General features: G+C 40.5%; 4 protein-coding genes across 4 annotated transcripts; all 4 read left to right on the top strand.

The window, feature by feature from the left end:
- Nucleotides 1–1,080: 1,080 nt before the first annotated feature.
- Nucleotides 1,081–6,555, top strand: LOC135637190 (homeotic protein knotted-1-like). Its single transcript, XM_065149714.1, has 5 exons — nt 1,081–1,542; nt 1,602–1,718; nt 1,803–1,941; nt 5,459–5,712; nt 6,187–6,555. Exons 1-5 carry the CDS (start codon nt 1,222–1,224, stop codon nt 6,391–6,393), a joined length of 1,038 nt encoding a protein of 345 aa, XP_065005786.1. The 5' UTR covers nt 1,081–1,221; the 3' UTR covers nt 6,394–6,555.
- A 1,601-nt stretch (nt 6,556–8,156) lies between these two features.
- On the top strand, nt 8,157–15,377 carry LOC135637193 (uncharacterized). Its single transcript, XM_065149716.1, has 11 exons — nt 8,157–8,339; nt 9,056–9,162; nt 9,232–9,342; nt 9,435–9,568; nt 9,651–9,717; nt 10,890–10,942; nt 13,465–13,519; nt 13,602–13,676; nt 14,281–14,398; nt 14,578–14,624; nt 14,717–15,377. The coding sequence occupies exons 3-11, from the start codon at nt 9,256–9,258 to the stop codon at nt 14,822–14,824; spliced, it is 744 nt and encodes a 247-aa protein (XP_065005788.1). The 5' UTR covers nt 8,157–8,339; nt 9,056–9,162; nt 9,232–9,255; the 3' UTR covers nt 14,825–15,377.
- Nucleotides 15,378–16,789: 1,412 nt separating this feature from the next.
- Nucleotides 16,790–17,965, top strand: LOC135635931 (EPIDERMAL PATTERNING FACTOR-like protein 2). The gene is made up of 3 exons (XM_065147401.1): nt 16,790–17,314; nt 17,397–17,431; nt 17,505–17,965. The coding sequence occupies exons 1-3, from the start codon at nt 17,215–17,217 to the stop codon at nt 17,745–17,747; spliced, it is 378 nt and encodes a 125-aa protein (XP_065003473.1). The 5' UTR covers nt 16,790–17,214; the 3' UTR covers nt 17,748–17,965.
- A 1,938-nt stretch (nt 17,966–19,903) lies between these two features.
- On the top strand, nt 19,904–23,462 carry LOC135636095 (riboflavin biosynthesis protein PYRD, chloroplastic-like). Its single transcript, XM_065147648.1, has 3 exons — nt 19,904–20,270; nt 21,135–21,433; nt 22,664–23,462. The coding sequence occupies exons 1-3, from the start codon at nt 19,959–19,961 to the stop codon at nt 23,256–23,258; spliced, it is 1,206 nt and encodes a 401-aa protein (XP_065003720.1). The 5' UTR covers nt 19,904–19,958; the 3' UTR covers nt 23,259–23,462.
- The last annotated feature ends 1,059 nt before the right edge of the window (nt 23,463–24,521 follow it).

Below are 24,521 nucleotides of genomic sequence, written 5' to 3'. Positions count from 1 at the left end.
CTTTACAAGATAGAGAAAAAGTGGGACGGTCTAATGTCTTTATGTGCTGCAATTGCGTCTCATGCACAGGAATTACATTAGTAGCAGAGTACTAATGATGACAACCGATGTGAGGGCCACTTAGCAGTATGTGTTCGATTGTACTGCCCATCGGTACTCTATCATTCTATGGACTGTTATTGGCTTGGGAAGCTTCTCTCAGCTTCTTTGAAGTTGTGCCTCACCTCATCATCGTAACTTAATTATCATTATTAATCCTCCATGTTGGAAAGAGAACAGCTTCTTTAACTTGTGCCTCACCTCATCCATTCTTTAAGCTCACAGCCACCTATTCCTGTAGCTGCAGTCCTCCATGTTGGAAAGAGAACAGCATCAGTGAGATGAACGCTGAAGAACATGAACAGTGTGGAGAGCGATGATCGGATCAACGATGACAACACAAGCAAGGAGAGAACGAATCCATTTGTTTTGGACCAAATTAGGTTCCTCAGATATGATTACTCTAACCTACGGTAGAACAACTTGGGTCGACACCAGTGGCTTCGTTACACTGGAGAAGCTCGAGTTCACAGGAAACCGCATCTGAACACAGCGACGAACTGTTTGCAGAAGATGGCTCGATGCCTTTTCTCATCTGTATCGCCTGCGACGAAGAACAAAGTTTACAGTGAGAGGGTTTGGGACACCGAGGCGTGGGGATCGCTTGCCGGCGGTCTGCCGACCGATCCATTCTCTCGTGAGACCAGATCGAAAAGGCCTTCACGTTCACTGACGGAAGTCTTCCGAGAAGAACATGAGCTGAAGTTATTGTCCCGTGCGGTGTGTACTGCTACAGTGCAACCCCCACCACCACCACCACCACCACCTCCTCTCTCTCTCTACTCCCCTATAGGCACAGTGTGCGTTCTGTTCTACACCTAAGATTACTGGAAGGCAGTGATGATGAGATGGAACACGATTAGCCACTGAAAGAGACCATCTCCCCGTCAACGTGATTTGACAACGGAAAAGAAAGCCTAGCTTTCCCTTCTCTCTCTAAACCTTATCGCTCCATAGGCCTTGGGTCTGTTTGGGACAAGTCTTGCGTGTGATCCTCCTCATCTTCTACCTTTTCCTCTCCTCCTTGTCTCATCACGCGAAGCCTCAGCTCTTGTGATAGTATAGGTGCAATAATTCGATCTGCGACTGCCAAGGCTCTCTCTCTCTCTCTCTCTCTCCAGGATGGAGAAACCCCCCTACTGGACCGAATCTTTGTTACACCTACCATCATCGACCACCACCACGACCGTATCATCAGCTACTCCGCCGCTGAGCGCCGCCTTATATGACCGGAATTATTACCCCACCACTGCTAACTCACCTTACCTCAAACCGCCACCCCTTAAACTCGAAGCCAGTTCTTCTCTACCGCCATCTCAAGCAAGAGAAGTGGTGGGAGGAGGAGGAGAGAGATCTGCAAGCGATATAGAAGGCATCAAGGCCAAGATCATGTCTCACCCTCGGTATTCCAACCTTCTCGGAGCCCATCTTGAGTGCCAAAAGGTATGTTCATCACTTGCTTCCAGCTCCGCCACTCCATAAACCATATATTGCTTTGGTAGGTGGGGGCGCCGCCGGAGGTGGTGGCACGGCTCTCGGCCTTAGCCCGGGAGCTGGACTCGCGCTTGAGCTACCGTCATAAGCAGCCCTCCGACGACCCTGAGCTCGACCAGTTCATGGTACTGATCCCAATCCCTCTCTCTCTTTCTCCCTCTCCTTATGTTGATCACTGTGCTGAAGCTGACTCCTACCAATTGTAATAGGAAGCATACTGTCAGATGTTGATAAGATACCGAGAGGAGCTAACGAGGCCATTGCAGGAAGCCACGGAGTTCCTGAAGGGCGTGGAGTCAGAGTTCAACGCGCTCACCAACACCTGCTCGTTTCGGCTCTTCTCTTCTGGTAAACGTACTGGTTAGAGTAGCTAATTGTCCACGCTATAACATCACGACATGGATCGAATCATACCTTTCTTTCTCCGGGTTTAAATCTATAAATGCACTGTGCATCCTTTGTCGACATAGTCCAGAGAGGAGAGGTCTGTAGTTCTCCGCTGTTAGATGTCTTGAGGAGGAGGAGAACTTCCACCGTACATGCTGAGTAGGACTGCAGCAAACTCTGACAGATCTCTCCTTAGGCAGCATTTATATCTGCTCTGTAGCTTCCATAGATATGATATAGCCCGAGGCATGGGTGGGAAAAGACGCATCGCACAACATCTCCATCACTAGGCTCGAATGTCCGAGGCTAGCTCTGACCTCATGTCTCCTCTCTTTCCTTATCTGTGTACTGGTGCTTACAGAAGAAAGAGAACATCTCTCTCTCTCTCTCTCCCTCACACAATCAACAAGCAATGCATAAATCAAAGCATGAGTAAACCACGAGTTGGTCTGCAATAAGCCACCGTTTCGGTGCTGACAGGAGCCCGAGGGTCATTGTAGGGTTCCAAAGCAAACCCTTGTCTCTCTCTCTCTCTCTCTCTCTCGCTCTCTACATATATAATAATATTCCTAAAACGCTGTGTTCCATCTGCATGCTGATGATCTGAGAAATGCCATTCTAGTCACTCGAAGTCATCGACAATTCCAGCTGCTTCCAGCTACTAGTTTAGTACTACGTTGTCAGGCTTGTGCTTATGCACAAGAAATGCATTGCAAGTGTAATGCAGCAGCATATACATACACCCCAGCAGAATAGTCTATTTCTGTTGAAACATGCGACATACAAATGCATGATTGAGGGTAGTGAATACATTGTGCATTAGGAATTGGGGGATAATTTGTTCCTTTAGCTTCAGCTCATTTCAGATGGAAGGCAAAGATACCATGACCAGGAACTCGATCATTCATGCTCTTTGACTATCGTAGAAAAGGTTATCTCATATTTGAGTTGGTATTTCAATTGACTTAATGACATCCAGCAAGTAATGTCTGCCATCTTTGCTATTTTATGACTTGTACATGCATACATAAATCGTTTAATTAGTTTTATGGCTTTTGTTCATGAACATTTGAGGCACATAACAGTTGACAAGGCTCGAAAAATTCCTATGCACTAAGAGCTTTCGGAATAGACTACCATGTGGACTCTTTAGAAAAGCATGCTAAAGTGTCCAATTATTTCTGGCGTTCACTATTTGATTACTACCGAGTGTTTCACCAGTGGTCTTAGTGTATTGTACATTTTTCGAGAGCATTGTAGCGATGATTAAGATAACTCTTTTTCACCCATAATTGAGGTGCAACTGGAGTTGAAGACCTTTTTGATTCCTGATATTGTGATTCCGGGTTTACGATATCTTATGCACTAGGCTGTGCTAATCTGATACAGAGTAATGGCTTAGGGAAAGAGAAACACACTTGCTTTTTTACTTGTGGCACTTGGAATCATTTTTTGTTGGGAGTTGTATCATTTGGCTCTTTCTTGTTTGATTAATAGGTTTGATTATTATGACAGACTTGTTTCATCCACTTTGTTACAGATCAATACTAAAACTTTTGTTCTTGGCCTCTATGGTATATTGCAACTAGTGACCATAAAAAATGTGCCAGTTTGATGCCAATATGCTAGTAAATATTGCATGGAGCTCAAGGATCTTAAAATGCGGCATTCGGTCTTGTGCCTATTGAATATTGTTTGCGATGAATTCTATTCTGGTACAACTTTTGTAGATGAATTAACCAAAATGATTCATGATGAAAAACCTATGTTTGTGATAAGGCTTGTTCATCATCGTTAAACCTTTTGTAACGATATAAAATTTTGATCGCCGCAAGTCATAATGACGACAACATTGCTGCAGATTTCTTTTTCCTGCTCGTAGTTTGAAGTTATCTACTGTGCTGTCATTGCGAATGTGATGTCTCATGAATAGATTTTAAATAGATATTATGCTATCGTGCTTAGATATTATACCTCACATTGTATCAACAAAGATTACTGACTTTTCCTTGTTCCTGGTCATAAATTTTAATATGACTAAACTTTTTATCATGATAAAAATAGAGAGATGTTGTGATCGGCATAGCTCAATGGCACTGCATATATGGGACTTATGGCTTGTTATCATTCATGCATTATATATTTATCATTTTGATTCTATGCATGGATGATTTCTGTTGGAAATTTTTGTCGATAGATTAAACCAAAATAATACTTGCTGGATGGTCAGAAAGAACATGTGGAAGGATGCCAGCGTAGTAGTATTCTAGGGTGGAGACTATGAGCAAGATGCTGAGCAGGGAAGAAGAAGGATCTTAGAGCTAATTGAAAAGCTGAATTGGCAGTCTTATTCATGAAACAACTTCGAACACTTCAAAAGGATGAGATATATGAAGTTCTTAGAAATCATTTTACTTTTACTTCTAATCCAACAGCATAATCACAAAACAACTATGTCCCTTCCAACTACATCATAACTGGAAGCCGCAAAATTTATCTAATAGGGTGTGCTTTTTCTTTTCCTATAAAGCAGTTGATAAGGAAATCAGATCAAATGCTGCTTACAAATCTGCAATTATAATCGAAGGATGTTTCTGTGGTCTCTAACTCATCATTCAGAGTAGACAGGTGCAAGTAATTAAACATTGAGAATAGGTGATTAAAAAAGAATATGATGAAAAGACACTTTAGCAGTGTAAATTCTGCACTATGTTTTTTTTTTTGAAAGAATTAAAAACTGATGTCGATATATATTTAATTCAATAACGCAGGGGCTAAATATTGTTTGAACTCATTCTATTGTGCAACACTTGATATCATACTTAGGTGTTTTATGTTTTGTGTCTTCGGAAATCTCTTTATTTCATCCAATTGCTATTACTTATTAATGTCATTTTTTTCTGTATTTAAACAGACATAATACATGACTAAATCTGTTAAGTTCCCCCACATTTTCTTTCTGAAGAAACCTGACCTTTTTTGTTTGATGGTCGCATTCCCTGTTTATAATTGCACATGTGGCTTGCAGTTCCATCTTTTGTGCAACAACGAAAACAGCCTGAAAACGATAATAGTACTTTTCATCTGAAAATTGTCTAATTCTTTATAAACAAGTGAGACCATATATGAGTTATCCAATCAGTGCTGTGCACTTATTTTGCCTTGTTTAAGCATGATACATCTGATTGCTGAGAAAATATGCTTCGACATAAGCAGTTCCACTCTGTGCATCCTTTTATCCATTACAACACCGAAGCCTTTTTGATGTTGTTCGATGATTTTTGTGTGCCACAAAAAGGAATGTAGTCTCTGATAGTAATTTGTTTTGGACTTCATGATAACTTTTTCAAGACTTGTTTTTAATGCAGAAATGGATTATGTAAACATTGCCGAAAAATCCATATGTTTTCCAGTTTGAGAATTGAGAATTCTCTTTTATTTTTGTCCACTCAATCTACTTCTACTTCGGAACCTGCAGATGAAGCATGCGAAGGTGTTGCATCCTCGGAGGAGGACCAGGATGCTAGTTGTGGAGAAGTCGGTCTTCAGGAGATCGATCCGTGCGCTGAGGAGAAAGAGCTGAGGCTTCATCTTCTGAAGAAGTATGGTGGGTATTTGAACAGCCTTAGGCAAGAGCTGTCAAAGAAGAAGAAGAATGGAAAGCTGCCAAAGGAAGCACGGCAGACGCTACTCAAGTGGTGGGAACTGCACTACAAATGGCCTTATCCATCGGTATGAGTTCAATGTTCCCTATTGTACGTTTTCATCGTAAGTTGAATCGATTAGCTTTTTATCTCAAAGGACAAAAATGAGTATCCGATCATCTCTGTTATGGAAATCAAACAAAAAGTAAAAGAATTAGAAAAAGACACTGCAAATAGTTTCACATCGTTTGCCGAAGAACACTTGGGGTGGAACAATCTTTTCCATATCATTATTATTCTTAATATTTTGCAAGAGCTACTCTCCAAACTTTGCCTTTGCGGTAACTTTGGCAAAGACATGAGAACAGCCGAGTGGTCTTAAGTAGTCCGGATCACAGAATTGCCACGGAAATGCTCCACTATTAAACTGAGAGCACGCCAAACTGTCACGGTAGGAAGAACTCCACTGCCGAGCTACTTTCTTTGCTGCTTGTCATAAATCATAATTCATAGAGCATGAAGGATTGTTAATGGTTATAACATACATCTATGTGACGAGCAGGAAAAGGAGAAGGCAGCACTGGCCGAATTGACAGGCCTCGATCAGAAGCAAATCAACAATTGGTTTATAAACCAGCGGAAACGACATTGGAGGCCATCCGAGGACATGCAACTCATGGTGATGGATGGTTTTCATCCACCGAATGCGGATGGCTTGTACATGGAAGGGCAATTCATGAGCGATGGCCTTTACCGTGTCGGTCCATGATTGATCGATGAAAGCTTTTCCATGCGAGGGGTCGATGTTTCTCTATGATTAATGTATGATTGGATTATCATCAACATACTCCATGTTGCTATTGTAAATGGTGGTCGTTTCAAAGTGTATTGATACCACATATTGTTATTATGACATGTTACATGTTGGCTATAGGAGCAACTCAGTCTTAAGTTGCACTGTTCTGCCGCAGGGGGATGGCTTTTTGTGCATGTTAAAGGAGTGTTATGGGGCCTGCTACCATAATCTTAATCAGATAAAGTTCATGTTCTATGACCAGTTATCAAGTGTACTGATGTACAAACAACAGTGTTGTATGTATGTTCATGCTTTAGTTGAAATGGCAGAGGCAGCAGTGTGTCAATCCATGAATTTGATTGCATTCTTTGGGCATTCGACTTCGTTTAAGATGCTTGTTATGATCATCTTCTTCACATAGCTGAAAAGCTGGAGGGGCAAGAAAATAACTCAAGATCATATGATGATATGCATGCTAAACTAGTCTCTGTAAATAAACAACATCATGCAAAACAAATCTCGACCTGCAACTACTGTTCCTGAGGACACTGACCCAACACCTAAAAAGTACAAAACCTTAATCTAACATCTAATTCTGACAGTGACGCTGACATGCATGGTGCATGAGCCTTCGTTGTTTTCCTGTGCATGCAAGGTTGAAGTGGGGCGGACAAACTGTTCATGAGCTGATGTCGAACGCCGAAAGCGATACTGTGTGTGTGTGTGTGTGGCTCTATTCGACCACACCATGACACCGGAGGCAACAGTTCCACCACTGACCTCATTGGGATGGTGAAGCTGCACACCCAGTAATCCTGTGGCATTCACAACAGCTCAAGGAAAAAGGCTGCACCAGTAGAATACCATAGCAATGATTTCCCCGGAAACGTGTGTTCTTGAGGAGTAACCCTTCCATTTAAGTTGGAAAAGGTACAGTACCTGAGGAATGCCATAGGACAATAGTGGGCGGGTATTTACTGTAACTCCACTTGCAGAAGCAGGTACAGTTCATCAACTAACTGGTTATTAGGATCCACTTGCACTCCAAATTCATCAACTGGTACCATTTTCTTATGTTTAGTTAACGGCAGACAAGTGTGTATTATATCATTAAATATGTGATCATTTTGCAGTCAGTTACTGTAACTCCACTGCTATTTTTCATGTGACTGACTGCAAAATGATCACATATTTAATGATATAGCAGTAATTTAAGCATACCATGCAAGAACTTCCATATGGTCGTGTAACATTACAGTGAGAGAGACCGTCGCAGAACGGGTCATGTCGTACCTTACAACACTGTAAGGCGCTTTGGGACGCACACTCAACCCAAGGTCCTTGGGCCTTGGTCCTTGGGCCTTGGGCATTGGGCCTTGGGCGGCTAGGTTCAACCGAATAAATTAACACCCTTGCTAGGCCTTCGGCCTTGGGCGGCTGGGTTCAACCGGATAAGTTAAAACCTCGATGGGCCTTGGCCCTTGGGCTTCGGGGCTGTTTGGGCCTCAAATGGCTGGGTTCAACCGGATAAGTTAACACCCTTGCTAGATCTTGGGTCTTGGGCGGCTCGGTTCACCGGGTAAGTCAAAACCTTAGATGGGCCTTGGGCTTTGGGGGGGGGGGGTTGGGCCTTAAAAGGCTGAGTTCAACAGGGTACGTTAATACCCTGGATGGGCCTTGTGTCTTGGGCTGAGATCACGCCTTTGTTGAACCGTGGCTGGGTTCAACCGGGTGAGTTAATACTGACCGACCGCCGGCGACCTGTGTTCGTCCCTGGGACGCTGCATCTCCCTCTCGCGGGAAACCCTCGGCAACCCCGACGCCTGTCCTCCCTGTCGCGTGCTCGAGTGGCGAGCCGAACAACCAACGGCCAGTATTCTTCCAGCGGTGGCGGCGGTGCGACGCGACGACTTTGCCCGGTACCTCCTCTCTCTGGCGGTGCACCGTCCGTCTACTCGCTCGCTTTCTCTCTTCTCTTCCCCGCAATGCAGCCCCCTTCGTCTCTATCGCTGCACCACACCACCCCGTGCGTCGGAGGCTGCCTCTCTCTTTCGCATGGCAGTCCCCCCTTCCCCTCTCCGCCTCTGGTCGCTCTTTGCCCTCGCCCTTGCCTCCCCCTGCTCTGAGCCCGCATCCTTGCCTTCCCTGCCAGCAACCTCCTTCCTTGGCCTTCCCTTACTCACAACCGACCTGCTCCTATTCTCAGCCCCCTCCCCTGCAAAATTCTGCTAGTTTTTGTTTATAATAGTTATTTCTTATGAACAATAGTTTATGAATAGTGTTAATTACTGGATTTGTGACTGCTAGAATTTTGAATTGTTAATTTTTGCTATAGTTTTCAATAGTGTTAACTTTGATGTTAATCTTCTTTCGTTTTGTTATTTTGTTATTAGATTCGGGCAATTTGGTACTTCAATGTTTTGTAGATGGTTAAATGGATGTAATTGGATATTTAGTGCTGATAATTCGAATATTTAGTTCTTCAATGTTTTTTAGATGGTTAAACGAATGTAATTTGATATTTAGTGCTGGTAATTCGAAGATGAAGTTGTATGGAACTCATATTGTGTCTAATTTTTTATTTTAATGATTGGATTTCTTCTTAATTATTTCTTATTATTTTTATATTGGCTAGCGCCTAGCGCCTCATGCGTTTTGGAACATTGGTGCCTTTTAGTACCTAGCGCCCTTGACAACATTGCATCCAATTCAGAGGGAGTTTGTGCTTGTAATTCTGCAGTGGTCTGCCTCAGAATAAGCTACTCAAGAATTAGAACTAAAAGAATCTAACATTGAAATTTTCTGCCACAGAACACATCAAAAGGCAGAGTGTCCATGGGAACTGAGAAATTTATGTTTTCTAGCCCTCATAACAGGGGGGAGCCCAACAAGCAAGATGAAGAGGCCTCTGAAGAACTAACAGTAGAGTGAACACTCACTTTCATTCAAGAAACCTGTTACTCTTCGTGTCTTCCAAATCTTCTTCATTCATATAATTATGATCTTGCTAATAGGAGGAGGATTTAGAGCATGAGCTTGCTGATATAACCTTTGAAGATCTCCAAAGAGCTCGGGCTGATGGCTCCCATCGCTCCCATGCCACCAAGCTTCATCAACAACTGAAGCCTAGCCGTGCTAACAAGAATAGGTATCCCAATTCTTTTTTTCTTGTATTTTGTAATTGATTGTATTGATTATACACATTGGTTTGGGATTTCTTTGTTGGATAGGCCAATGGAGATGAGTAGCAAAATGAGAGTTGGGAGGTTTAGGGAGGTCATCCAGGCACCCAAAAAGGTGAGCTTTTGCGATATCAGAGTTTCATATTCATATATTCAAAAGTACAGTTGTGGAGTCTGATATGTTATTTTGCTGTACTGGTGATGCCATGCCATAGTTGCTTGGCATTACAGAACCCTGCTATCTGCATGACATGCCAGCATATAAAATGTGTACATACAATCACACCTTTAGGTCCTTTACACAGCATGACATATCCATCTGTGCTAGTACACTGTGGAAATTTGGTGTTACACCAAAGAGAGGTAGGTTTACAGTATGTTATGGGGAATGGATCATCGGTTTATCACCTGAAGTTACTTGTTTAACCCTGTCATGCATATGCATTTGGTTCAATATGTTTGTGTGAGCAACAATGTCAATATTGCTTTGTGGCTATGCCACTCCTATGATACTGGTCTTGTCCCATTACAAATTATCTTAAAGGACTATTATAATGATGTCTTAAAATGCCTTTTTGCACTTCTTAGTGTATTTTAAAATGCATTTAAATTTTAGCTCCAACAGCAGCAGAAATTGCTGATTAAAGTAATTGCTCTAGATAACCAATGCTTTAACTTGCACTAGTGCTAACACTTAATTTGCCAAGTACCAATCCTCTGAGCCCCTTAGGATAGATGTTTGGATGTCATTCTGTTTTGTCTTAGTTCAAAAATGATTTCTTTATTAAATTTGTATTCCTGTAATTTTCAATGCTTTACAGTTATTTATGAGCAACTTTGAATTTGCACTTTGTATTGATTCCCATAAAGCACTATCTGAAAGTGAACTACATGATACTAGTATTTTACTTTTCGTTCTTATTTGTCTTTCTTTCAACCAGCTGATAGTGTATGTAACAAATTTTGGTGTGGCTTCTTGGTTATATGTGATTGTTTTTTCAACTTCCTAGTAGAAATTGTTATTAGAAGTTCCTGTTTAGAATACCATATCTTTGCCATTGGGAATTTGGGAAGGAAATATCATAGCATATGACATTATAATGTACTTTTGAGGGGTAAATATTTGACTCATATGTTACTAAAAACTCAGAGTGGTTGACTGAGGTATTTGGGGAAAAAAAAAAAGATCTTCGAATTGCAAATAACGTCACAACTCCATAAATTGCAGTGTTAGTGAACCGTTCACTTTTATCTGTTGTTTTAAGTCTGGTCATCATTTTCTTGCAGGTTGTCAGAGATCCACGATTTGAATCTTTATGTGGAACTCTTGACACAGATGGGTATGCCGTTTCTTCTTCTTCTTTCCTTTTTGTTGATTCTTTTGCTTACTTTTTTTTGTTTTTTTGTTTTGGTTATGTTTTGTGTGTGGGGAGTGGGGGAGGATTCAAGTACTGTGGATTAAGCTTTATCCAGTATATCTTAGATGTTCTTTCTGCTTATACATATAATTTTTGTGTGCATTTTGGTCCATGCATTCAAGCACAAATGTTCAGAAAATATTGTTCATGATTTTAGCACACCAATTATTACCTAGCACACCAATTATAGGAATGATCAACAGCCATATCATCATATTGATTATGCCATTATTTTCTCCCTTTGTATATTATTTTGTATGAGTTGTATGAGAAATTAAAAAAAAAGTTTAGCTCACTCAACTAATTCTGCCAATTCTGATAGAACATTGAACAAAAGTTTATAGGTTGATAGATCTTACATATATGAATTAGTTAAATGTTGAAGGTTCTTATTTTATGAGCAAAATCAATCCCAGGCCATCAAGCTTAAATCACTTATATTTGGAGGAAAAAAAAACAGGGCCTCTTGTATGGATTCAGCATATCCTGACAAATGAATACATTGATTATCCTAGTGTATCTTTACAATCGGTGCTTTGTGGCTAGTGCTTATGCTCCTAAAGTATCCATAACCATATTCACTCATAGCAGCTAGCAATAGTCAAAGGAACACACCTCATGGCAGGCGTAAAAAGAGCAAGATATAGATGCAGAAACTGAAACAGTTATGATTGAAAAGGAAAATAAATCTATATATGCTAGACATTCAATTACCTTGTTTCTCAATGAATTCCATATGTGCTTTTCATTGTATAAAATTTTTTGATACATTTTAGCAAATTCTGGGCTCAAATACATAGCCCTTGGAAAGAAAGGCAAGTTTGACTACGAAATTAATTTCTTGATGGAATTCCAAACAATTCCAAACAACAGTTGCATCATTTGTTTGGAATTGATTACTTTGGGTGACTGCTTGAGTACATAGTCACCGAGAAACTCATCTTCCGCTTGATCTTGCTTTTTTTGTGAAATAAAATAGAAAGGAGAAACAATTGATTACTTTGAAGACTTATGGGTAATTTGGCACTTGTTGGATCGAAGCTGGAACAGTATTAATATAGTTATTGGATACCAATAACTATCTTTGACTGTCTCATCAAGTGCCTGGTTTGCATCATCAAGGATACCATAATTGAAATATATGCAGATCAAACGAGGCATCAATGGGAAATTCATAATGGCATCAACTAGTGTCAAAAGGCTAGCTAATACTGCTTTCTTGTGTCAAGTCTTCTCTCTTTGTTTGATTGAACTCTTGAAAGACATGTTTAGTGTTACCAACTATGTGAATATTGTGATCACATTCATGAACTGGTGACCGGCCAGAAGTTTGAAACCTGTACACTGACCCATGATACAGAGCGTACATGCTGACCAGAGCAGGACCGGAGAACTTACTGAAATCTGACTTTATAATTAAAAAATGTTAACGATGACCAATTTTGAGGTATGCACAGATAATGGACTTGAGGATGTTACCAATGTAGTAACATTTTGATGACATGGTTCTGAATATAGTTCATGCTTGCTGGTGCACATGAAATAAGAAGTTACCTGCACTGTGGGAGTTCCATGACTGCTGTAATTTAACTACGCTGAGTCTGAGGATGTTTGTTCTTTATATATGTATTATTGGCAGCCGCTCACTCTATATACCTATATGTGAAAAACGGATTCTTTCAGCACTTATAAACATAGATTGTGAGAGAAATTCCATGTAGAACTTTCTTAAATCATGAAATATAAGTGAACTGACTCTTACGAACTGACAAAGATAAGAAGCTAATTGTTCAGAGGTGTGACAACTCAAACGAATTTGCCTGAGCTGCTATTCATAGGCAATTTTTGTGTCTTTTTATTGTGCTACTTTGAGTGATATCTATGGTTCAAGTTATGATATGCAACCTTGTTGTCTTTAAGTGTTCAGCTTTAATTTGTTTAAGAAAAAGTGGAAGGAGAAAAACAATGGCAAATCCCAAATCCTTTCATGAAGAGAAAAAACACTTATAATAATAGAGAATGATCTAATGACCGCAAACGAATTTCGAGCCAATATTATTGTATATGGTTAATTGGGTGGAATGTACCTTCCAGAAATTTATAAAGTACAATAAATAAAAATCTACAATATTTCAAAGGTGATGCTGAGGTGCCTTTGTTGAAATTAACATAGTCAATTGAATATTATGTAGGCTTAATGAAGATGCTTCCTTTCGTTTTGCATCCTTCTTATGTGTTTCCTGTCCTCACATGTTTTTTCCCAAGTTGGTTCCTGTATTGTTGTACCCTTTGAATGGATACATCGCTAAATGGTGAAAAAGATAAACTCAATAATTGTGCTGTTACATTTTCTTTTCTTTCAAATTTTAGCTGCTTCATTAACATTATGTTTTCTTCTGTTATTTTAGCAAACTAAACTTTTTTTTTTTTTGCTGTAATATTAGGTTTAGAAAACGATACAGTTTTCTGTTCGAAGTTGAACTTCCTGCAGAGAAAGAGGTGATTTTTTAAGATGAAACATATTTTTCAAATTATTTACTGAATGATAGATGATTCTACTAATGCCATTGGATATCTGCAGAGACTTCAAAAGTTGATCAGGAAGTCAAAAGACCCAAATGCTGTTGAGGAATTAAAGTGCCACCTTTCTTGGATCGTAAGTTTTCACCGAGAAAGTCTAAATTAAGTGTTGCTTCATTGTTTCATTGTTTATTTTCTTATTAATATTGTTATTATCTTACTAATGGTTCATTTCAGCTTTTACCCTAAAAGAAAATTAAAACAAATGCACATTTGTGTAATCTTAATCGTAGGTCATAGTGGATTCTTGATTGCTAACCTCAAACTGTGTGGTGTGACAAAAATCTGTTCACTCATGATACTGGTCCTGGTTCCTTTGTGTCCTTGCACTTGAGCTTGAGATCCCAAGTCTTGTTTTACATATTGAATCACAAGGTCAAGGTTTTGGTGGAAGGCCATCTTTAAGGACAAGACCATGTATTTAGTAGCTGTATCTAGGGTACAGAGGCCTCAGTTCTTATCCAGATCTACGCTCATATAGAATGTGTAGGACCTCAGCATAATATGCTCTGTGATTTGTGTTTTTTTATGGCAGAAAAAACTTTACAAAATTATTTTCTTGTGCACAATTTACTTGCAATTTGGAATTTTGTGCTAATTATATTTTGTTGAAATTATCTATGTTCATTTTGGATGACCTGAAAGGCTAATCGTTGTCTAAAACAACTTTGGTTATTCAGGATAAACAGATAAAATCAGGTCCTCGGAAGTGTGCTGAATCTGAGATCTTGTCTGAGCATATAAAGAAAGAAAGGGAAGCAGCAAAACGAGGGAAACAACCATATTATTTGAAAAAATGTATCTATTTGCTCATTTATCTCTTTCTTGCATTTCTTTGTTGGTGCGCAATAGTCCAACATTTCTTGTGTGCTTGTGCTTGTGCATGTGCAAGTCTGCATGTCCATCCTGTCTTGCCTATGCTCTGGGTTTCTTGTTGTCCAATAATGCAAGATCTAATTTGAATTTTGTTTGTGCAGCGGAAATTCGAGAAAGAAAACTGATACAAAAGTACAATGAACTCAAGGTACTATCTTTACCCATTTAGCCTTGGCTGTTTGTCTGGAAATCTTACAATTTTCTTAATTGGCTTCTGCGTTCTTCTCGAGTATATTACAGGCTGCAGGAAAGCTTGATTCTTACATTGAGAAGAGGCAGAAGAAAAATGCTTCCAAGGACCATCGTTACATGCCGTACCGCAGATCTGGCAATGATGCACAGGAATAGTGTCTTGTTCTTTTGCTCAAAGTCAATGTGCTTTGTTTATTTCCATACCCTACCACAGATCTGGCAATGATGCACAGGAATACGGGCTCATGGTTTTGCTCAAAGTCAATGTGCTCTATTTATTTCCATCCCAACCCCGAAAGAATTCTCTGCTGCTCCTCATTCTGCAGGATTTTGTAGTGCCCAGCTTTGTTTGCTTGAATGCAGGCTTGTACAAGAAAGGAAAAAAACAAGAGAAGAGCGAGCGATCAAGCGTTTTTACCACGTCCGTGTGTCTGAAACCTGACCCAGTACAAGAATATTTGATGCAAACTTAGCAAATAACAAGTTGTTCTTGTTTAATTTTATTCTCTTTTTGGAAGAACAAGATCTGGATAGTTGGTCATACATGTTGCAAACTATGGGTGTCTGCTTTGCCTGTCAAGATGCCAAAACTAATTCCTTGGAATTGTATTGAAATGTCAGCAATTGCAAGCAGCAACAGCATCACTAAATCCCCTTCTACAATGTGTGTATTTCTTCCATTTATATTTAGTGAGTGTGGTTTTATGGTTGTTTCCTGTGTCATACAATTGTTGTTCTTCATAACCTGTTATAGCTTCCATCAGCCTGCTCATGAATTTCTTCCATTTATATTTAGTGAGTGTGGTTTTATGGTGCTTTCCTGTGTGATACAATGGTTGTTCTTCATAACCTGTTATAGCTTCCATCAACCTGCTCATGAATCCCTTCCATTACTATTTAGTTAGTGTGGTTTCCTGTGTTATACAATGGTTGTTCTTCATAACCTGTTACAGCTTCCATCAACCTGCTCATGAATCCCTTCCATTACTATTTAGTTAGTGTGGTTTCCTGTGTCAGACAATGGTTGTTCTTCATATCCTGTTATAGCTTCCATCAACCTGCTCATGAATCTCTTCCAGTACTATTTAGTTAGTGTGGTTTCCTGTGTGATACAATGGTTGTTCTTCATAACCTGTTATAGCTTCCATCAACCTGCTCAAGTACAATTGTTGTTCTTCATAACCTGTTATAGCTTCCATCAACCTGCTCATGAATCTCTTCCATTTCTATTTAGTTAGTGTGGTTTCCTGTGTGATACAATGGTTGTTCTTCATAACCTGTTATAGCTTCCATCAACCTGCTCAAGTACAATTGTTGTTCTTCATAACCTGTTATAGCTTCCATCAACCTGCTCATGAATCTCTTCCATTTCTATTTAGTTAGTGTGGTTTCCTGTGTGATACAATGGTTGTTCTTCATAACCTGTTATAGCTTCCATCAACCTGCTCATGACCAAGAAAGTGGAGCTCACATGTTACTATTTCCATGATTTGAACCATGAATCTTAGAATGTATCCCAAGAAATGGAGAGTGCAGAATAGTTTGTTTTTATGGAAGATGTGAAGCAGACTCATCTTCGATATCAAGCCTTCCAGCTCTCAATTGTCCGACACGTATTCGACAAGGATATTTGGTAAATAGAGATTTGATGCGGAAGGAAGGAAGCTTTCGCATATATCTGCATTGCCCTGTGGTAGCTTTCTCTTCCTCCTTTTTTATCTGTAGCAATTTGTGTGGAATTAAATGCATTAGAGACCAGCAATCCACGTGAAGAACTACAGGGACATGTTAACTCCCAATCGGAAGGCTAGAAGAAGAGCATCGCTGCAAGTGTTCATGTCAACTTCAGCCCACACCACCGAGGCCACCTGTTGAGAAGTCGCAGTGTCTGTATGCATCAACGCAGTCATATTCTCCTCGTTCGCTTGCTGAGATGATGGAGGAAGGGATCCTTTTACGTGCGGGGATCAAAGCCTACAACAAGAGCACAAGCAGAAGCGTCCAGGGATCAGCCCGGAAGAAGACGATCCGGTAACGATGGGGGCACTGTTGGACCAGTAAAGCGAAAGCACACAGCTGTGGTGCAGTGTCTACTTCTGGGAAGAAACCCTCCGCCCGCTGGTTTACTCGATCTGTGCGTGCTGGTTCTCTTCCTTCTCTCTTTCGTGCTCTTCCCTTTACACTAGCTTTCTGTTTGGTGATTTGGGGGCTCAAACATCGATGCAGATGAGGAAGTTCACCGCCTTTCTTCTCCATCTTCCGTGTCCGTTTGTTTCTCCCTTCCTTGTATGGTTCTGCCCCACCTGTCGTCCTTTTGGTGCTTCTCTGTCTCGCACTCTCATTTTCCTTGCTCATGAATGCATTTATTGCCTGACTCTCTCTCTCTCTCTCTCTCTCTCTCTCTCTCTCTCTCTCTCACATACGCACACACACCAGCTTATAAAAGCCAGAGATAGTAGACTGACCGAGGAAAGAGAACAATCTTTCTCCTTGTAAAGTTGTCTCCCTCTCCAGTCCTCGTTCATTCACTCAAATCACATCAGGAAATGGGACTTCTCCACTGTATCACGACTCACAGAACGTTTCATCTCCTTCTGTCGGTGCTTCTCCTCTTGAGCTCCACTCCAGCCCAGTATTCGGCCGAAGGTAAAGCTTGTTTTGCTACCTGGTTAGGCGTTTCCTTCATCTTTATGGTCATCGGCTCTGAGTTTGTCTTGGCTTGCCACAGGTAGACCATCGTTTAGGCTTCTGGAGGTGGCAAACGTAAGGCCTTGAACTCGGTAAGACGTACTCTTTGATGAGAACTTCGCCTCTAACGTACGCATTTCATCTTCAGTTGCAGGGAAGGGGAGAGGAGAAGGCGATGGTGAGAGCTTTGATCGGATCGAGACCACCGATCTGCGAGAGGAGGTGCGTGACATGCGGCCGCTGTGAAGCAGTTCAAGTGCCAGTAATCCCACAGGCGAAGAGCCGAAGTAAGCAATTCCTGGGCGTGGCCATCTTGAGGGGCGACTACAGCTCCAACTACAAGCCCCTGAGTTGGAAATGCAAATGCGGGGACGTCATCTTTAATCCATGAGACGCTACGAGTGAGTCGATACCAGATTTCAACTGTGGATAATACTCGATCGATCGATCGATGAACTCTGTTCTTGTTCCCTTTCCCTTCGCTTCTGGGCTGTTTCGTGTGTCATGTATGCACTCCACTCGTCCCCCTGTAATCTGCCGGACAGACATCATGGTATTCTCGTTCGACTCCATGTAGCAGAAGCAAAATGGCATCTGGTCTTTTTGTCCCGAGTGCTTGATCTCTTGTGGCTCAGAGGTCCAACAGGGGAATAAAGAAAGTTCCTTCGGCATCTCACACAGAGATTAAAAGTAGTCGCAGACTATGTTGGACGACGGTCACTGAAGTGACACGACGGAGGCGCAGTTGCGTGCCATTGCTGCACGCCATTCCCTCTCCATGAAATATCACGTCCGCAGAACAGCATCCAACCAAACTGCATCTGATCTCGAGGCACATTTCGCAAGCAAATGATAGATGGCAGCGCGATTTGGGGCATTAAAGATGGCGTCCCATGTATTCTCCTCGGTCCGAGGCAGCGGAGTTGCCCAAAACTAGGAGAATACACCTCCTCCCCCCTCTCTGTCTACCTCAGTCTGTTGTGTTGAGTGTTGTGTCCTGCACAAGTTACATACATGTTGAAGTATGTGCATCGACGAGCCTTTTCATTCATGTCAACCAACACTCACACACTCTCTCTCTCTCTCTCTCTCTGCTCCACCATCTCTTCTCTTCGGCCATAAGCCAGCCACTGCATGCAATCCTACTCGATCATTACTTGCAGTGGGAGGATCCAATCACTTCAGTGAGAGAGAAAACACACGAGATGACCCTTCTCTCCCTAGAAGCCTAGCTCGGATCACATGCTCCATCTCTTGATCCTTATACACATCAAGCATATCACAGTCGTAGATATAGACTTGAAGAACATTTACATAGCACCTCTATAGCTGCTCACCACATATAAAGCTAGCAACTCAATAGTCAAACTCTTAGTAATAATTAATGTCTTTCATTGACATATAATATACATATAGTAAATGCAATGGATTTTTGACCTGAATCTATGGAGGAACTCAGGAAGTAGCAGAATCTAATAAAGGACTAAACTCCAAATGAATATTCAAATAAAAAGGTGGGCTGTGCATGTGGCCATTAATCCATCCATTATGGAGTGCATACTACTGACACCACCATCTTCATATATATATATATATATATATATATATATAGTTGGTAGAAGAGAGATCACCACCACATTTAGCGCATCCTAAGAGTACACTTGGAACACTGTAATAACCACGACCAAACATATTCTCATGCTTCTGTGGCCTACAGAACTGTGACCTTCCCCTTTGTCTTCTTCCGCTGAATCGAGTCGATGAGGTAAACCAACATGGGAGAAGCTACACTGCAAGTTAATTTGCAGTGAGATGCTCAGACAAATGCCTTCCTGTCATTCCAACCACACACACACACACCATCTTGACTGCTAATGTGGAAGCTAGCAAGCAGTGGTGATCATGCATGCATGGCCGTGACGACAAACCAGCAATAAAGCTTTGCATGATTGCCTTCGGGTCGCACGTCTCGATCGATCCCCACACTTGTTCTTGGTGTGGATGTCTGCTGAAGTGCTTAGAGATCATATTGCCTTTGCTGATAACACAACTGTGATTGGTGATTCAACAAGGCTTGGATTTGCAGCAAGAGTGTTGCTTGCAGATGAAGCATCATTTCAAAGTCATCTGAGATGTATACAATAGGCAATCAAAAGTGAAGTTCCATGTAATAATATGCTATATAAAATTTTGGAAAACAAATTTCTTTTTTATGTTGTATTATGGAGTGAGTTAATATAATTTTTTTGGGTAGATATTGATCTGCATAAGGAGGCTTCATTCTTTTGCATGATGGCTGTAATGAAAGACTATTAATCCATGCTTGCACAAAGTCATGTCTGTTGTGGCAAAACTTGCCATTCCTTTAGATCCCACGAGTATCTTAGATCCGTGTTGGATCCAACCCGAATCGCATCGGTCGACGTATGATTCGATCAACATCGATTATGATGACGTCACCGTGTGGTCGCCAATATAGTCCACTGTCGTAACGGTTCATCACGGTCAATGTAACGGTATGCGGCCACCGTTACACCCGTTACGGGTGCCCGTGTATTGTTTCCCCGAAACATGAGGGCATTCTATCATCGTCGAGTGGGTAATGGCGAATTCTGCGCTCTTCTTCCTGGCAATTTCGTCGCCCACAAGCTCCAATATCGGAGCCGATGCACTCCGCCGTCGTCTCGAGTCCAGTTCTTGGTCTCCCGGCCCGCGGAGGGCCGGGGGCAGTGCGATCGTCCGTGTCAGATGCGAGAAGAGGGACGATGCGTTCTTTATGAGGAGGTGCGTGGAATTGGCGAGGAAGGCGGTCGGGTGCACCTCTCCCAACCCCATGGTGGGCTGCGTCGTCGTCAAGGATGGGGAGATCGTCGGTCGAGGATTTCACCCCAAAGCTGGCCAGCCGCACGCTGAGGTATCCATCCGATTGCATCTCTCTTTTTCGATAAAGATGCCTCTTTTTTCCTGTTCTGGTTCAAATTTCAACGGGAAGTGTTCTTTTTGTTAGATTTGATGTCGTTCTGGTGTTTGATTTTTTGGGTTTTTTTCCCTCGTAAATTTAGCTATTTAATGCGCCGCAGTTCTATAGAAGTCATACCTTTTGATGTATTCGATTGAAGGGAAAATGCAACGTAGTGCATTTCCTCACTCTGTTTGTAATACGCTGCTTTAATGCTGTCGTCGGAAGATGATTTTGTATTATTCCAAAGGTTTTACTGACCGATTCTGATGGCAATTATTTTTCCCCTTTAATTTGCCGACCATAAAGAGACTTTTACTTCTGGCTTGGTGTAATAGTGTGGTCACGTTTAGTATCAACTGAATATTTTCTTCTAATCTCTGAGCACATTTTTGTTTCCTTTTTTGTTTTGCATATTCAAGCATACATTACACTACGTTTTTGTTGATGTCCTGATTGCTTTGATAGTTTTTCTTTACGCGAACTTTTCAGATTTGTTCGGTTTGCCTATCTATACAGTAGCCTATGGGCTTATGCTTGCTTTGGCAATTTCTGTTTCTTTGTTTATTTATTTTAATCAAATTTTAAGAGCTTATGTTGCTTGACTCTTTATTTTGTGTTAGCTTCTTCGTATATTTTCTTCTCATTGTTTTGCTTGATGCTATTGGGTTATATGCTTTAAGATCACTCTTGGGTAAAGGTTCATGCCCTTACAAAATACTCGAATGAATATGAACCGTGTGCCTCGGAGTTAGGATATATCTGCATGCTTTCTCTTTCCTCTTGTTCAAACTCTTCTTAGGTTTATATGACCTGCAGGTTTTTGCCCTAAAAGATGCTGGAATTTTGGCTGAGAACGCAACAGCATATGTGAGCCTCGAACCTTGCAACCATCATGGGAGGACTCCTCCTTGCACTGAAGCTCTCATTCGTGCAAAAGTGAAGCAAGTGGTTGTTGGGATGGTTGATCCAAATCCCATTGTAGCTTCAAAAGGAGTTGATAGGCTCAGAGATTCTGGCATTGATGTTATTGTTGGTGTGGAAGAAATGTTGTGCCAGAAACTTAATGAGGCTTATATTCATCGAATCATTACAGGGAGGCCTTTTGTTACTTTAAGGTAAGCAGTGAATTATTAATATTTGATTCAGAAAAGAAAATTAGGACTGGTTTGGTTTATCTGCCAGGATGATCAAGATGACCAATGTGCTCTTTTGACCTTTTTTCATTGCTCACTATAAAAGATACATGAAGTACTAGCTTCATTATGCAGGAGTTCACTGGCAAGATTAGGATGATAATTTTCGTTTGCATGACTGTAAGTGTTGCAAAAATGCTAATTGAGTTAAGCTTTCCAAACTGATTTTAACAAGAATGAAACAGTAATTTTGAGAGCAGATGGTCCATGAATTTATTTGAGATATACGTTCTGTTTGGTTTTTTTTAACTATACTTTGTTACAAGGTTGATATAGGAAGTTCCCCATGTCTGTGAATTTCTGAATTATTACATGCTATTTTTTCCTCTTTTCTTATCCAAAACCCAAATAAATCATTAAAATCACAGTTGTATTTTGAATTTTTTTAGGTTCTGTTAGATGAAGATAGACATTCGTTCCATGTTTGTTGTCATTTGACATATCTTTTCTCAGAGTTAGTACTTCATAAATGGATGAAATGGAGACTAAAAGTTACCGCAACAAAGCAATCGAGTCTTAGAAATTATAACAATATTGCATTGAGAGAAAGAATCAACTTGTCACAACTCTTGCATGTACTTATCAGAGTGTGCATCAGAAATCACCTTGATGTTATTTTCCAATTTCATGTGTTAGTGAGAGACGAGAAGTGATTCCTGCAAAAGGTACCATTCGATTGGTTTGTTGGGGGACTGGCTAACATATAATTGGCTAACCACCTGTCCAGTCTAAAGAAAGTAAAAATGACTCAATGCTTATGTTTATATGTGAAAAGTTATATAATAAGAACCATAGTTTTTTCCTTTTAATTATCAACCACAAATAGAAAAATTAAGAACATGAGCAGTAGTAATAAGATACCATGAAGCTTTACATTGTTAGTAGCCTACCACTTTTAGTCCTCCAGCCTGGACTCTGAATATGATTGCTACCTATCTTTTGTTCGATGCATGGGGTATATTCCTTTGGCCATTTCCTGTGATATTTGATGAGGATAACTAAAGAAACTTTGTTTTCATTTTGCTTTTGTTATTAAGGGTTAAAAAATGTGATCATTGAAATTTGCACTCATCCTTTCTTGACTTCCTGGTTTGCATATTCATCCCTTCAGCTCAACAACTTAAATATGAATTTTTGGTTTTATGAGTGCAGATATACTCTCTCATTTAACGGAATGATTATGACACAACTTGGAAAAGGTGCAGAAGGACGAGGCGGATATTACTCGCAGTTACTGCAGGAATATGATGGGATTTTAATTCCTAATGACTTGTTGTCCAAAATTTCCACTTTACCAACATCTTATGAGATTGGCGCTAATCAACCATTTCATATTGTGATTGCAAAGGGTTCAGGTTATTCATTATGCCTTCCAAGACTGACAGCAGGTTCTGCAGCAAAGATAATAGTTCTGGCAGAGAGACACATAAAAGTGGAGCCTGAAGTGGAAGGCATTGAGATGGTGGTTCTTGAACAAATTACCTTAAGTTCAATTCTAGATTACTGTGGACGTCGTGGACTGTGTAGCATTTTGTTGGATTTCGCAAGGGGTAGCGAATGTCTCTCGAAGCTTCTGGAAGATGCTGTTAGTGAACACTTGATACAGAAGGTTCTTATGGAGATTTGCCCATTTTGGAACATAGGAGAAAAGACCTCAGAATTGGAATTTAGCTATGATTCATTGAGACTAAAGAACTTAGAATCAAGGATCTCAAATGAGAGTGTTTTGGTTGAAGGTTACTTGTAGTAGTTTTCTAGTTGGTCATTGAAATTTCTTTTTAACTGCATGGAGCCTGAACAATTTTGCTCAAGTTTTTCTACTCTCCGATGCTGCCTCCAGCTTCACCAGTTGCAAGAAAAGCAACTAGTCGCATGAAGATTTTACAGGAAGATTGTACACTTAAATCATACAGTGATCACTGAATCTATTTGCATAATTGTTTGATGGTTACCACCTGATCTTCTAGTGCTTTTTGGTGTTTTCTTATGGTTTCTGTGTCTCACCATTATTAGATAGTCTTTTACAAGTTATTGTTGCTAATGCTGACTCCCATATTTGTGACAAACAAATATGGAATCAAAGTATATTGGTGCAAGAAGTGATAAAAAAAACCATCTTCTTCTTCTTGTGGTTGAACTGGATTCAGTTTTACCCTTTACTAAGAAAGAGTATTTCTCTGTTGAGTATGCAGCTCTGTTTTGTTTGATGCTAACCAACTTACCTCAACTTTGATATTGAATATGTTTGAAATTTTAGTTCAAGCAATCAAAGTCATCTTTTGGTGGAGATTGAAGGTGTGTCATATTCTGAATGTATATTTTTCTTTTCTGCGTCACTTGTTCAGTTCCATATACTGATTCCTATTCAGCCAAAATTCAATAGATCATGATATGTTCTAGTGAGCAGGGCTCAGATTCTAAGCTCTTAAAGCTGCTGCAGGTCCAAAGTTATTAATACAAGGATATAGCTGCGAGCTTGGTCCAGGGAGCCCAAGTATACCGACAAATGCTTCAATACCAACTCAGATATGATCCAGACCATCAGGAGAAACAAGGCGAAAGGGATTTGTACATCGGTGATGATTGACACCACAGGAAGCAAGGTGCTCATGGTCAATCACAGTGTGCAATGTGCATCAAAGCTGAGGTTTTGCTCCTTTCTTTTTCAACATTGCTTTTCTTTTTTTTTCCTTTCATTAATATTTTGGGTTCAGTTTCTTCAAAGAAATAAAGAAGGTCGTGGTCAGACTCATGTATGAGGATTTATTGTCTTCTATGTTTCTGAGTTGGTCTTGTCGGTGAACCTGCAAACAACCTTGTGTGAGATGCCATATTTGTGTATTAACATATTTCATCAATTTAGCTCAAAAACAATGTTGCTTAGAAATTGAATGGAATTTTTTTTAGAAATAGCAGCCAACCGTAATGCTTGAATTATGATTAAATTGCACTATGATACAAGCGCTTTACTTTCTTAGTCACTTTCATATGTGTTTCTCGTGTTCCATTA

The sequence above is a fragment of the Musa acuminata genome, chromosome BXJ3-4, assembly GCF_036884655.1.
Source record: "Musa acuminata AAA Group cultivar baxijiao chromosome BXJ3-4, Cavendish_Baxijiao_AAA, whole genome shotgun sequence".
Lineage (NCBI taxonomy): Eukaryota > Viridiplantae > Streptophyta > Magnoliopsida > Zingiberales > Musaceae > Musa > Musa acuminata.
This window is presented reverse-complemented; position numbering and strand designations above follow the sequence as displayed.

Coding starts and splice junctions, on each gene's coding strand:
- LOC135637193 (XM_065149716.1), top strand. CDS start 9,256: ATGGGAACTGAGAAATTTATGTTTTCTAGCCCTCATAACAGGGGGGAG. Junction 13,677..14,280: donor AGTGCCACCTTTCTTGGATC/GTAAGTTTTCAC, acceptor TTGGTTATTCAG/GATAAACAGATAAAATCAGG. Junction 14,625..14,716: donor AAAAGTACAATGAACTCAAG/GTACTATCTTTA, acceptor AGTATATTACAG/GCTGCAGGAAAGCTTGATTC.
- LOC135635931 (XM_065147401.1), top strand. CDS start 17,215: ATGGGACTTCTCCACTGTATCACGACTCACAGAACGTTTCATCTCCTT. Junction 17,315..17,396: donor AGCCCAGTATTCGGCCGAAG/GTAAAGCTTGTT, acceptor GGCTTGCCACAG/GTAGACCATCGTTTAGGCTT. Junction 17,432..17,504: donor GGCTTCTGGAGGTGGCAAAC/GTAAGGCCTTGA, acceptor TTTCATCTTCAG/TTGCAGGGAAGGGGAGAGGA.
- LOC135636095 (XM_065147648.1), top strand. CDS start 19,959: ATGGCGAATTCTGCGCTCTTCTTCCTGGCAATTTCGTCGCCCACAAGC. Junction 20,271..21,134: donor CTGGCCAGCCGCACGCTGAG/GTATCCATCCGA, acceptor TATGACCTGCAG/GTTTTTGCCCTAAAAGATGC. Junction 21,434..22,663: donor AGGCCTTTTGTTACTTTAAG/GTAAGCAGTGAA, acceptor TTATGAGTGCAG/ATATACTCTCTCATTTAACG.
- LOC135637190 (XM_065149714.1), top strand. CDS start 1,222: ATGGAGAAACCCCCCTACTGGACCGAATCTTTGTTACACCTACCATCA. Junction 1,719..1,802: donor CTGAGCTCGACCAGTTCATG/GTACTGATCCCA, acceptor CAATTGTAATAG/GAAGCATACTGTCAGATGTT. Junction 5,713..6,186: donor ACAAATGGCCTTATCCATCG/GTATGAGTTCAA, acceptor TGTGACGAGCAG/GAAAAGGAGAAGGCAGCACT.